The sequence below is a fragment of the Colius striatus genome, chromosome 5 (assembly GCF_028858725.1).
Source record: "Colius striatus isolate bColStr4 chromosome 5, bColStr4.1.hap1, whole genome shotgun sequence".
In the NCBI taxonomy this organism is placed as follows: domain Eukaryota; kingdom Metazoa; phylum Chordata; class Aves; order Coliiformes; family Coliidae; genus Colius; species Colius striatus.
The window spans coordinates 21,431,545-21,445,350 of record NC_084763.1 but is presented as its reverse complement, the minus strand read 5'-3'; the positions used below and the strand labels follow the sequence as shown (position 1 = coordinate 21,445,350).

Here is a 13,806-nt window from a genome sequence, read left to right as displayed (position 1 = left end):
ATACTATGTGCTGGAATCATAGACTCATAGAATGGTAGGAGTTGGAAGGGACCTTTAGAGAGTAAGCTGGCAAATGTATGAAGGCAGCCAGTATACAATAATAAATTCTTTTTTTTTGTGTTTGCCAAAATAAACGATCCAGTTTATTGTTGTTGTGTTAAAGATTTTTTTTTTCAAAGCAAGCCCTAAATACATTTGTGATGAAAATATTTATAAAGAGAAGGATAATCATAGAATCATAGAGTCACAGAATGGTAGGGATTGGAAGGGACCTTTAGAGATCATCCAGTGCAACTCCCCTGCAGAAGCATGTCCACCTGGATCAGGTCGCCTAGGAACATGTCCAGGTGGGTCTTGAAGACCTCCAAGGAAGGATCCACCACAACCCCTCTAGACAGTCTGTGCCACTGCTCCCTCACCCTCACAGTGAAAGAGTTTTTTCTTATATTTACGTGGAACTTTTTGTGTTCCAGCTTCAGCCCATTACCCCTTGTCCTGTTGCTAGCTGCTATAGAAAAAAGGGATGTCCCAACCTCCTGACACCCACCATTTAGATACTGATAAATGTTAATAAGAACTCCCCTCAATCTCCTCCAGACTAAACAGCCCCAGTTCCCACAGCCTTTCCTCACATGAAAGATGTTCCAGTCCCCTGATCGTCTTTGGTGGCCCTGTGCTGGACTCTCTCCAGCACTCCCCTGTCCCTCTTGAGCTGAGGAGCCCAGAACTGAACACAGGACTCCAGATGAGGCCTCACCAGGGCACAGTAGAGGGGGAGAAGAACCTCTCTTGACCTGCTGGCCACACTCTTCTGATGCATCCCAGGATGTCATTGGCCTTCTTGGCCACGAGGGCACATTGCTGGCTTGTATTTAGCTTACTATCAATCAGGACTCCCAGGTCTCTCTCTGAAGAGCTGCTCTCCAGCAGTTCAGTGCCCAGCCTATACTGGTGCAGGGGGTTGTTCCTTCCCAGATGCAGGACTCTGCACTTGTCCTCATTGAACCTCATGAGGTTCCTCTCTGCCCAACTCTCAAGCCGGTTGAGATCCCGCTGAATGGCAGCACAGCCTCTGGGGAATCAGCCAGTCCTCCCAATTTGGTGTCATCAGCCAACTTGCTGAGGGTACACTCTGTCCCCTCATCCAGGTGGTTGATGAAGATGTTGAACAAGACTGGCCCCAGAACCAATCCCTGTAGAACTCCACTGGCCACAGGCCTCCAACTCGATTCTGTGCCATTGATCAGCACCCTCTGGGCTCTGTCATTCAGCCAGCTCTCGATCCACCTCACTGTCTACTCATCCAAGCCACACTGCTTGAGCTTTCTGATGAGGATGTTATGGGAGACAGTGTCAAAAGCCTTGCTGAAGTCAAGGTAGATGACATCTGCTGCTCTCCGCTCATCTAGCCAGCTGGTTATACCATCATAGAAGGCTATCGGGTTGGTCAAGCAGGATTTAAATAATATGATAATATGATACTGATGTTGTATTTGCAGCTAATTTGCTGATTTACATCTGCATTTATGTCTTTAAAACGGCAGGTGAAACCTTGGAAAAGAGCAGATTATTGATATTATCATATTTTTGTTAAAATGCATGTGGAAATTTAGTATGTTAAAGTACTGCTGTATAAACCTAAGGATATATAGACATACTTGAATGCTTTCTTAAATATAAAGAATATCTATTAAATGCAGGGGTTTTTTTTACAGGGTTCTGAAGAAAATTGCTTAGGAATCTTAGTTAAATAAACAAAGCTTCAATTTTTCTTTTCTTTTTTTTTTTAACAAACCACTTCCTGAAATAGGCTTGTATCATGCATCATGTTTTTAAGCAGGATGATTTTGCAATTGCCACTGAATTGCATTTGATAAATAGCCAGTTTTCATACTCAAATTGTCTACTCAAGTATCATATACATTGTAAAACCAAGGCATCTGAGTTGTATAGTGTCATAAGAGTAGTTCACTCTGTGTTCGTCATGAAGATCATTAGACTGTTCTCATCATAAAGTAGTGAATTGTATTGCAGCTCTTGACTACAGATGTACATCAAATTACTTCAAAAACAGCTTTTGTACTACACAGCATGAAATAATGGTGTGATTTAGGAAAAAAATAAAATTAACCAACTTAGGCATTACCTGTGTTTTCACCTGCTCTCTAGTAATTGTTCATGGTGTTGCCACAACACTGACCCTCAGAATCAGAAACACATCACTTAATTCAGAATTTACATGTAAAAAGAAAGAGATTTATTTAAAATATTTTGAAACACTATGTGATTGCAGTCTTGTCACTACACTTGTGTATTTACATTGCCATCTTTGCTAGGCTGAATGGCTCAGTATCCATCTTGTTTTTAATCGTATTTGGGATCCTGGAACTGTGGCTTCTGCAGACTGTGTGCCATGATTGCCACAAGTTGTGTGAGTTTCTTCACATGTTGTCAAAGCTCAGCCATTTACAGTGAGAAAACCTCCAGTGAGAGATTGAGATGAGGTGTCTTGTGCTCTGCTTTTTATGTAGTTATTTGGCTAATAGAGCCGTAACCTACTCATTGAGTGATTGAGCTCTAGTCCTTCTGCCTGAGCATCTTAAAACTTGCAGCTTCTTGTGTTAGCCACATACTCTCAAGATTAGGATGGGGCTGCCATTCATGCTTTTTCTGATCCTCTGGTATATAAACATGAATGGAAATTTTGTACAGTTAGAGCATAAACAAGAAGCATCAGAATCTGTCACCTGGGGAGGTGGTGATTCCTGTGAGAGGGCAAAATTCAGCGTTAAGTCCTTGCTGTATGGACTGTTTGTATATTTTGTATTCAGGGTCACTAAGTGAAATGTTTATGAAGTAATGACATCAGTGACTTTCACTTCCCAGATGAGTGGTCCAAAATGGTGTTATTCTACCACATCCTCTTCTTACCCTTGTCTTTGTAAAGTTTTCTATACCAAAAGGCGTGCTTTAGTGGACTAAATGCAGATAGAGGCCTTAATCAAAACTGCAAGTAGTTGCTGTAGTCATGGAGAGAGGCAGGATCTCAGACATCCGTCTCTGAAGTTTGTATTGATGAGTATAAAGACTGTTCTATGTTGGCAGATGGAAGGACTGCCCTGCACAGTACTCCAGTTGCAGCCCCTCTTCCCACCTCAGGGTGGCAAGCCCCTGTGTTGGGCTGTAAGTTGCTTTGTAAAGTGTTCTAGATTCTGCTGTACTGAGCAGTTCTTAAAATTCTTGGTAACTCTGAGACTGAGTTTTTTGAAATACTGCTTTCCCCATGGTGTCTTCTGGGGCATGATTCATTTGGGCACTTACGGATCATAAAGTTCATTCTCTGTATACTTTAGTTTAGTAGATGTTTACAGATCTTGCACTATTGCCATTTTCTGCAGCTCTCTCTGTCTCCTAAGTGCTGTATATGTCAGCTGGGATTATTTCTGCTTTTAAAGTGATAGATACTTTGTTTTTTGTTGCTACCAAATCCTGGATAAACAAAATTATTTATTCTGTCACTTGTAGCAGATACAAGCAAAATTTAACAACAGTTTTATATATGGTTTTAACAACAGTTTTGTGTGGTCTGTTCTGTTTCTCGCAGTTTATTTCAGGTGACCTTGGATGTGGCATACATGGTTTTAGAAAATGTATTCATGAGGTGGTTGTTCTGGTTTCAGTGTTCTGAAGTCTTCTGAACAACAGGCAGTCTGTAGGGGAAGTCTTGAGGTATGATGACAACATCTGTTAGAATCTGAAAACTGACATGTTCTTTGTTGTGTGAGAGATCTTAGAAGGACTCTGCAAGTTGTTTCAGCACAAAAATTCTAACTTCTGCCATGGACAGAATTACTAATCTGTGCTGTAAAACCAGTCTCACTTCAGGCACCTTGAACAGCATCAGGAACCCTCTCATGAAGGCAGACAAGTCACTCCTCTGCTTGTTCACACACATGGTTTTCTGATGTGCAAGTCTTTTTGATTCAAGACAGACTTAAGGCCATGAGAGACTGGACCCAATTCATGAATTCACCCCACGTCCATGGTGAAATCCTCCACATCATAAAGCAGAATGTATCTGCCTTCTTCTCCATGCCAGACCAAATCTCTGAGGCTCACACAGTTAATTCAGACAGTTTGTGCACACCTTATGCAAGTACATTCTCTGCTTATGAGTGAGAATATCCATTCAGATGGGTGAGTAATTCAGGCAGGTGGATAATTCTGGCCAGTGTCTTTGGGAAAACATTCTTTAAGCTATTCTGTTTATGGATATTGATTGTGATTGCCACATCTCTTGTCAGGATAGGGACTTGCACAGCAGTCTCGTAGCCGAGAATCATTGATCTCTGGAGAAGCAAAAACTGAAAAAGGATATTCTGGAACTCAGAGCAGTGAAAAACTCAACAAGAGTATCTTAAAATTTGTCTTCACAATCATCATCTTCAGATACTTATGTATCTCCAGGACACTTTATATGAGTAAGTCAAGTGATGATACCCTGTAGAGATGCAGAATACTGTCGAACTGGCTTCAAATTCATCTCACAGTCAAGCAAAAAACGTTGCAGGTGGTAGACTAAATGATTCTTCTGATCCATGTGTGCAAACTCTAATTCATTTCTTAGGTAACTACACCTTGGAATGGGATTACCTTGAGATGCACCTGTTTACATCAGATGGCATCAAGAAATGTCAGATTTTTTTTCTCCCTTGCCATTTAGTGTCTTGCATTGGGCACAATCCTCATCATAAAAGCATAGACCTTGTTTCAGTTTGGTAATTACTGATCATGGTCAGGCAAGGTAACACTTCCAGCCTTGATAGTTGTGGTGTCAAGGAGGTAATCTGTCAGCTGTCTATCACTGAAGAGTTCAAGAAATATATTTCTCCTTTGAGAAATCTGGAGCATTAAGGAGTTTCAGCATGCTTCATTCCAAGCTCTAAAATACTGGATGGGAATGTCATTGCTTATTCCTCTGGTTCTGTCCCTTGCCACTTTTTCAGGTTATGAGATGTAAATAGACAGGTAGCCAGACAAGAAGCTGGACTTAAAATAGAACAAAAATCTTTGTAATCAAATTCATGCTTTTAAGTTGTTTTTCTTTAAATTAAGGAGGTTCATTTTTGTTTGAAAGCAGTCCTCATCCTCAAACTACATGCAAGATGTCAAGAGTCAACCCTGTATGGGATCCACTGCAGACATTTGGTCTGGAGTTAGAAATAAAATAGTCCTCTGTAAGGTTATTCACTTTTACTGGCCTCTTGAGAACTTAAGTGAAACAAATTCTGCTGACATTAAAGGTACAAGAATTGTATGGTTGATTAATTTTCTTGAACATGAAACAGCAAATATTAAGTCTGCTTACTTTACTAATCATTGTTTTCAATTAAATGTTTTTTGGATGCTTCCAAATTAAATTATAAACCCAGAATTCTACGTTTTTAATTTAATGAAATTAAACATAGAGCACATATGTCCTGAACTGGAAATGCATTCTGTAATGGATGGTTTTTGTTTGAACGTGTATTCAATGTAGGTGTCGTTAAAACTTTTCTTTCCTTGTCCTTTCTGCCATACAAACAGTGCTAATTTTTGCTGAAGCACTTCAAATGGAAAACTGTTAGAAGGAAAATCAACATTCTTTTTCTATAAAGCTGGGAAAGTAATTTTTTGAGCTATGATGGAACATAAGAACTCTTCTAATATAAAAAGATTGTTTAATGGAAGTATTATTTTGGACTAAAAGTTAGCTTATCAAGACAAAAGTCACCTTTAGAAAAAACCAAAATTGCGTTTTGTCAGTCTCAGAAAATGCAGATAGTGAAAGCACACAAGTTTCTTAAATTCAGTTCTTTTTGATGAAATTGGTTGTACTGAAGTCATCTGTTGCCGATTTATTTGTTCCTATTTGAATTAATACAAACAGCAAATAGAGATAGCTAAATGACAGTATTCAGTATTTTTTTATTTCTTTTTTGGGACACACACACACACACACACACACACACACACACACACACTAATATATTAAGTTTTACATCCAAGGTTTTGCTAGTAAACTGAGGCCTCTGGGTTACTTGATTTTTTTAAGAGCCAAAGTGAGTTATTTTTGCTTACCTTCTTGACCAGGTCTTGTGTTTTCCATTCAAGTTCTTTGTAGTGACACACAGCTTCTTTGGAACCAGTTAAACTTTTATCCTCTCAGATAGTCCCCTCCTGAGTCAATATTGTATTTCCTGAAAGTCAGAACTTGCAGTGAATTGTATCTGCTCCTGTCCAGTTGCTTGTGTTTCAGCTTCTTAAGACTGAATGTTTTCCTAGCATAGGAATGAGATTCAAGTGTGATTGCTCTGGACGGTCTGTGAGAAGAACTTGAATGAGTGCAGTAGAGAAGGAAACTCTGCATAATAAGTGCTGTTAATGTCTTGTATGCTTAGATTAGTACCATGTTCTGTGGATTTTGTCGTTAATTGTGTATTAATGTTTCTCTGCTCTTCATGAGGACTCTGTTGGCATTATATACATACTGACAAAGTTCAGCAAATGGCTGTAGGACTGTATAAGGACTCAGAGGAAAGATTATTTTCTATTGTAGGTTATTATTGATAAAATGCTTCAAACTTCAAAAGCATTCAAAACTTCCTTTGTTTAATTTCACGTTCACACAAAATAAAAATAAAAATGTATTCTGGAATTACTTACAAGACAAGAACAATATTAAGCCATTATTAGTATTTTCATTTATGATGATTCCAATAAGAATTTTCATGTTGCTCATCATTGCACAGATGCTAGACCTTTTTGAACTACTGTATGAACTTTCAGCTTCAAGTTGACACTTATTTCAGTGTTGAGCAAAATTATACTGATCCATGTTTTCTTTTTCCTTCCCCTTGCTTACCAGGATGGTACGAAGCAAAAGCGAGAACGGAAAAAGACCGTGTCGTTTAGCAGTATGCCAACTGAGAAGAAGATCAGTAGTGCAAGTGACTGTATAAATGCGATGGTTGAAGGCTCAGAGCTCAAAAAGATTCGATCCAACTCCAGGGTCTATCACAGATATTTTCTTCTAGATGCAGATATGCAATCTCTACGCTGGGAACCTTCAAAAAAGGATTCAGAAAAAGCAAAGATTGATATCAAATCAATCAAAGAAGTAAGAACAGGAAAAAATACAGATATTTTTCGCAGCAATGGAATATATGACCAGATATCAGAAGACTGTGCATTTTCAATTATATATGGAGAAAACTATGAATCACTAGATCTTGTTGCTAACTCAGCAGACGTTGCAAATATTTGGGTTACTGGCTTAAGATACCTGATTTCTTATGGAAAGCATACTCTAGATATGATAGAAAGTACTCAAGATAATATGCGGACTTCATGGCTTTCACAAATGTTCAGTGAATCAGATGTAGATAATTTGGGACATATACCTCTGTGTAATGCTGTACAGTTTATAAAAGATTTAAATCCTGGTTTAAAAACTAATAAAATTGAACTAAAATTCAAGGAGTTACATAGATCTAGGGAAAAAACTGGTACTGAAGTAACAAAAGAAGAGTTTATTGAAGTTTTTCATGAGCTTTGTACCAGACCTGAAATCTATTTCTTGTTGGTTCAGTTTTCAAGCAATAAAGAATTCCTAGATACCAAGGACCTCATGATGTTTTTAGAAGCAGAACAGGGTATGGCACATGTCACGGAAGAAATAAGCCTTGAAATTATTCAGAAATATGAACCAGCCAAAGAGGGTCAGGAAAAGGGTTGTCTTTCAATAGATGGGTTTACAAATTACCTTACTTCACCAGACTGCCACATATTTGATCCAGAACATAAAAAAGTTTGTCAAGATATGAAACAACCTTTGTCTCATTATTTTATAAATTCATCTCATAATACATACTTGATAGAGGATCAGTTTCGAGGGCCTTCGGACATCACAGGTTACATTCGCGCTCTTAAAATGGGTTGTCGAAGTGTTGAACTGGATGTATGGGATGGTCCAGATAACGAGCCTGTGATTTACACAGGGCACACAATGACATCACAGATTGTCTTCCGGAGTGTGATTGATATTATTAACAAGTATGCATTTTTTGCTTCAGAATACCCTCTTATTTTGTGTTTAGAAAATCATTGTTCTATTAAGCAGCAGAAAGTGATGGTACAACACATGAAGAAAATTTTGGGGGAAAAACTACATACACAGTCTCCAAACATTGAAGACTCTTATCTTCCATCACCAGAATCACTTAAAGGGAAAATACTAATTAAGGCAAAGAAGCTTTCCTCTAATTGTTCTGGACTAGAGGGAGATGTTACAGATGAAGATGAAGGAGCAGAGATGTCACAGAGAGTGGGCAAAGAGGGGATAGACCAGCAAAACTCAGTGACAGGGAAACGATTTCAGCTCTGCAAAGAACTCTCTGAATTGGTAAGCATATGTAAATCAGTACAATTCAAAGAGTTTCAAGTCTCGTTTCAGCTCCAGAAGTACTGGGAAGTGTGCTCATTCAATGAAGTACTAGCTAGCAAATATGCCAATGAAAACCCAGGAGACTTTGTAAACTATAACAAACGTTTTCTTGCAAGAGTTTTCCCCAGTCCTATGAGGATTGACTCCAGTAATATGAATCCCCAGGACTTTTGGAAATGTGGATGTCAAATAGTAGCAATGAACTTTCAAACACCTGGCTTAATGATGGATCTTAACATTGGTTGGTTTCGACAAAATGGAAACTGTGGCTATGTCCTTCGTCCTGCTATCATGAGAGAAGAAGTATCCTTCTTCAGCGCAAATACAAAAGACACTGTGCCTGGAGTTTCACCTCAGCTGCTTCATATTAAAATCATTAGCGGGCAAAACTTTCCCAAACCCAAAGGATCAGGTGCCAAAGGTGATGTTGTGGATCCTTATGTCTATGTTGAAATACATGGAATCCCTGCCGACTGTGCAGAGCAAAGGACGAAAACTATGCATCAGAACGGGGATAATCCAATTTTTGATGAAAGCTTTGAATTTCAAATAAATTTACCAGAATTAGCTATGGTGCGTTTTGTAGTGCTGGATGATGATTACATTGGGGATGAGTTTATCGGGCAATACACTATTCCCTTTGAGTGTCTACAGACTGGTTATCGGCACGTTCCTCTGCAGTCTTTAACTGGTGAAATTTTAGCACATGCTTCTTTGTTTGTGCACGTGGCCATTACTAATCGAAGGGGTGGTGGGAAACCTCATAAGCGGGGCCTTTCTGTGAGGAAAGGCAAGAAATCAAGGGAATATGCTTCTATGAGAACATTGTGGATTAAAATAGTAGATGAAGTATTCAAGAATGCTCTCCAGCCTATTCGGGATGCCACGGATTTGAGAGAAAATATGCAGGTACAGTTCTTACAATGAATTTATTGATTCTTATGTGTATTTTAGTGTTTTGATGCATACGGAATATATGTCTTGCTGTATTTTGTAAGTTATGTTACTTGAGTCTAATGCTAAACAGCCTTGAAAATGGATTGTGTCAGAGTGGCCTTTTAGGTGATAGTGATGGCTGAGGTAGCCTGGGATGCATATGTGTGTTTAGTTGAAGGTGAACTGGAAATACTCCAGTGTTACAACTCAAACTTGTTGGCTTGTCCTGTGTCTTTGAAGGAATGTTAGATACATACTAGAGAAAAGTATGACAATATTTTAGTTTTAGAAAATTCAGTTAAGTAGAAATGCAAGAAGAAAATGTAGCTGATAGTAAAAGGAAACATCTTGTATGTGGAAGTACATTTCAAATAGTTTCACTGTCATTTTACTTTTTCATCATTCCCAAATAAAAGGCAGTACTGATTCTTCCTAGCAAGAGTATGTTAGAAATACATGGAATTAGCACTAAGGTGTTAGAAGGCATCCTCTAGAAGAAATTGCCTTACCTTAAAGGTCACCTTTGTTAAACTCATTGAATTTCAGGAAAAAATAAAGGCTGAGGTGCTTGTTTTTGTAGAAGCCAAGAGATCTTACTTCAAAAATGCATAGTTTGGAGAGTCCAATAACGATTCAAAGTAAAAACATACTTTTAGACATAGATTACAGTAAACTGTAAATTTGTGTTTTATTTCATAATGCTTTTCACTATCTAAAAACTTCTGATGGAATGCTAGCAGTGCTCAATAAGCAGTCATTTCAAATGAAGTGACCTTTTCAATCCTCTTACATAATGTTAAGGGGAAAATGTTGAAAGGAAGTGTCTGAGTCTTTATTCTGGATTTTAAAGGCACATCACTGTAGATAAATTTTCTTTGTGAATGATCTTATATCAAAGAGATAGCAAGACAATTTTAAAACTAATTTTCCTTCATATACAAGAAGGAATTGGTAGAGCATTATGGAGCTCTGCCATTCCACTTGGTATATAAAAGTGCTATACTAAAAGATTATTTTAAAAATATAGGGATGATATCTGATTCATAAATGTTTCACGTTATGGACTACATATAAAGTGAACTTTACATGTAAGTGACCTATTGAAAGCTGCAATTCTGTCATATAAAGGCTACTGTATTTTAAGATACCTTTCAAGGAAGACATAAACCTAAGATTTGAGGAAACAATGAAAACATACAGTTTTTACAGCTATGTTATACTCTTTCCTGTGCATGCTGTGGTGTTTTCCAGAAATGCTATTTCTGAAAACAGGCTCTACAGTGTGGTTTCTTTGAACATAAGACATTAAAAGATATTTTATGTATTTTATCCTGTCATTTTGAAAGTTGTACTGTTAATTAAGTTTATTATCATCTCTCAAAATGCTATGAAGAAGATATTTTAGGTACACGAGGGAATATTAGTTTTACGTAGCTTTGCTGACAGTCTAGAATGTGCACAGTGTAAGCTCTACTTAACTAAGATTTTACAGGAAATAAAAGTAAATAACCCTCTTAATTTAGTAACAATCATCTTATGTAAGGGAATGTGAGAGCTGTTTAATCTCTATGTGACTGAAATTGTGCATTATAAGTTGTTATGCATTTATGATACAGAAATAATGTCTCCACAAGACAGAAAACAGAGTACAGTTGTTGATTTGCATTTTTTTAAGACGGAAAAAGAGGAAAAAGACAGTGTGCAGCAGTGAATTTAGTGGTTTCTCTAAATCTGTATATAGCTAGCCATTTTTCTTGCTTGTTAGGTACTATGATACAGTGACTGGTGTCATAATCTGTTACATATTAGTCACTGACAAAGGAGTTAAACTGGGTGTGATATTGCATGTTTAAATTGTGTGACAGTATGAGGAATAGTCTCTAGATCAAGGGTTGTAAATCCAAAGGCAAGAGTTAGAGTCATAGTTCTGTCATGCCTGCCATTAGTTCATATATATATATATATAAGTTCATATATACCCTGGATCCTCATTAACCTCTTTGTGAAATTGTTCATTGTGGCTAACCCATGATGTTTATCTCAAACAAAAGCAGTTTGAATTGACTTCCCAATGTCTGTCTTTCCAAATATGTAATTATTGTGTTATTAAGAAGTAGTCCAGTTAACAAAAGTTTCTGTTTCCTGGACATTTACTAGATGCTACTAAAAGTATACTGTAAGTGACTTTAAGTGACTGTAGTAGATGTAATTCAGTATTCATGAATATGCTATATATACATATTTTGAAGTTTACTTTTTATATTTTATTTCATAAAGGGATGGCAAAACAATTCACATTTGATTCCTGTTTGCATTAAGGTTGGCATTATGCCTCTCTTGAGAAGTTTGTCCACAAATGAGTCTTACCATGCCAGCAAGAATGGAAAGTGATTTTGATTAAAATGAAAATCTATGTCTAATACCCTGCTTGGGTAAGATGTGAGAGAAAGGAGCACTGAGCACATTTGTAACTTAAACATGCCATGTTTTTGTTTTTGTTTCCTACAGGAACACAAACTCCAGACCTGCCATAGATCACCAGCTCCCACTTGGTACAAAAATCCTAAATTCATTACAGTACTGAGAATATTCCCATCATAGAATTTCAGTGGCTGCTTGGAGCCACGTTGTATTTCTAGTACTGGAGATTGTCTTAAAGCTGAAATGTATGGATTTATATTTACTATATTAGATATAAAATACAATTACAATAAATTCTTGGGGGGAGGTACAAAATTGGTATTTATATTTAGGTACCTTAAAAATTCACTTCAGTGTGATTCTGTGATAGGAATGATATCAGTAGTGGAGTGCTGGGTTTGTGAATCACACCAAATGGGAGCCAGCAGATCCACAGCAAGTCTGGACTGTAGTTCAGGTATGTTTAAAGTTACAAATGGGCTGTGTTCCGCCTTCCTCTTAGTGGCATTAAAAAAAATAATTTGAAATACCTTTAAGAATTTTTTTAAAATATGTAACCATTATGTTTTAGAATTTATTTATTTGCACGATTGATTTTAGTATTAATAGAGACCAGACATTTTTGTTCTAAAGATATTTTTTCCTGTGGCAAGTACCGAATTCTGTCTGAATTTTCAGCATTTTTGGTAAAATATATGTGTAATACTAGTTGCTCCAGAAAACTGCCAGTTCTTCAGGGAAAAGCTGTGATAATCCCACATTGTAGCTCAACTATAACATTGAAATATTTTATCCTGAAAGAATGAGACATTAAGATTCATATTTAACTGTAAAGGAAACTCTTTCTTTCCTTTTTGCAGAATGCAGTAGTTTCATTCAAAGAATTATGTGGCCTCTCTCCTGTAGCAAATCTTATGCAGTGCATTTTGGCAGTGTCTATGCGCTTGGTTGGTCCTGATAATACCCCCTTGGTAGTACTGAATCTCAACGATCAGTATCCGACTATGGAGCTCCAAGGGATTGTTCCAGAGGTCTTGAAAAAGATTGTAACAGCATATGACATGGTGAGTAGTCCTTTGTGGTTGTTTTATATGCTATTTGAAAGATTTTCTTTTTATATTATACAGTACAATGCCTGTTTTGAAAGGTCATTTTAACCTGTGACTTCATATTTCATGCTTCATTACATGTGCTTGAAAGTCATTCCTGTGAATCCACAGCAAATGATAGTGTTTTCATATTGACTAAAGCATAGAGTTTAATATACTGCATGCAAATGGGTGTTTGTACATTTCAGAAAGCAAAGTAGTTATAATCAAGAGGATTGAACATGAATAGGATGTATTAATTTACCTATTTTGCAGTAACTTGAAACTTTCTGTATATCTATAAACCTCTTACATTAATTGTTAATTTACATTTTGCAGTTTGTGGGCCTTGATTTCTTTTGGCTTTGACTATGCAGAGTAAAGAAACATCAGGAATTGCTATTAGGAATTGTAGCTTTATAAACACCTTGAAGTGTTAAATTCTACATATGCTTTTTCATTTTCCTATGTTTTTCTTATAAATCTCATTTGATTAGGTATTTTTATATCTGTAAGCAGTTCTAATGTTGATTTCAGCCCTTATACTTCAATAAATATGTAATTTGTATCTTTAGAGAGACTGGAAATGAAACATTTCACAGGAAGGGAGGAAGAACTGATAACACTGAGAAACACTGATTTACATCTGTCTTGCATTAATTTTAAGTATGGGAAAAAGATACAGATGAATGATTTGAAATATCCTCCATACTTCTGCTAAAGTAATCTAGCACAGATTAATTGAGATGTTATTTATTTCTTTAATGATTTTTAAAAATGTGATGCATCATCTGACAGTAAGGAAACATTTCTAGGATAATTTTACATTACTTTCATGCACTAACATGAGAAACCTCACCTAGCGGAATCGCATCA

The 13,806-nt window shown here is 37.0% G+C and overlaps 1 protein-coding gene across 6 annotated transcripts in view; it reads left to right on the top strand.

Moving 5' to 3' along the window:
* PLCL2 (phospholipase C like 2) overlaps positions 1–13,806 on the top strand; it is a 110,519-nt gene that overhangs the window by 50,249 nt on the left and 46,464 nt on the right. For 4 of the 6 annotated variants that reach the window (XR_009818786.1, XM_061996780.1, XM_061996779.1 and 1 more), the window contains exons 3-4: positions 6,908–9,394; positions 12,703–12,906. Coding sequence is in view for 4 of the 6 variants with exons in the window: in XM_061996780.1 (XP_061852764.1) it covers positions 6,908–9,394; positions 12,703–12,906 (2,691 nt within the window). In the remaining 2 variants the exon portion in view is untranslated. Of the gene's footprint in view, positions 1–6,907; positions 9,395–11,929; positions 12,038–12,212; positions 12,300–12,702; positions 12,907–13,806 lie in introns of those variants that run through there. The other 2 variants (XR_009818787.1, XM_061996782.1) reach the window with 2 other exon arrangements.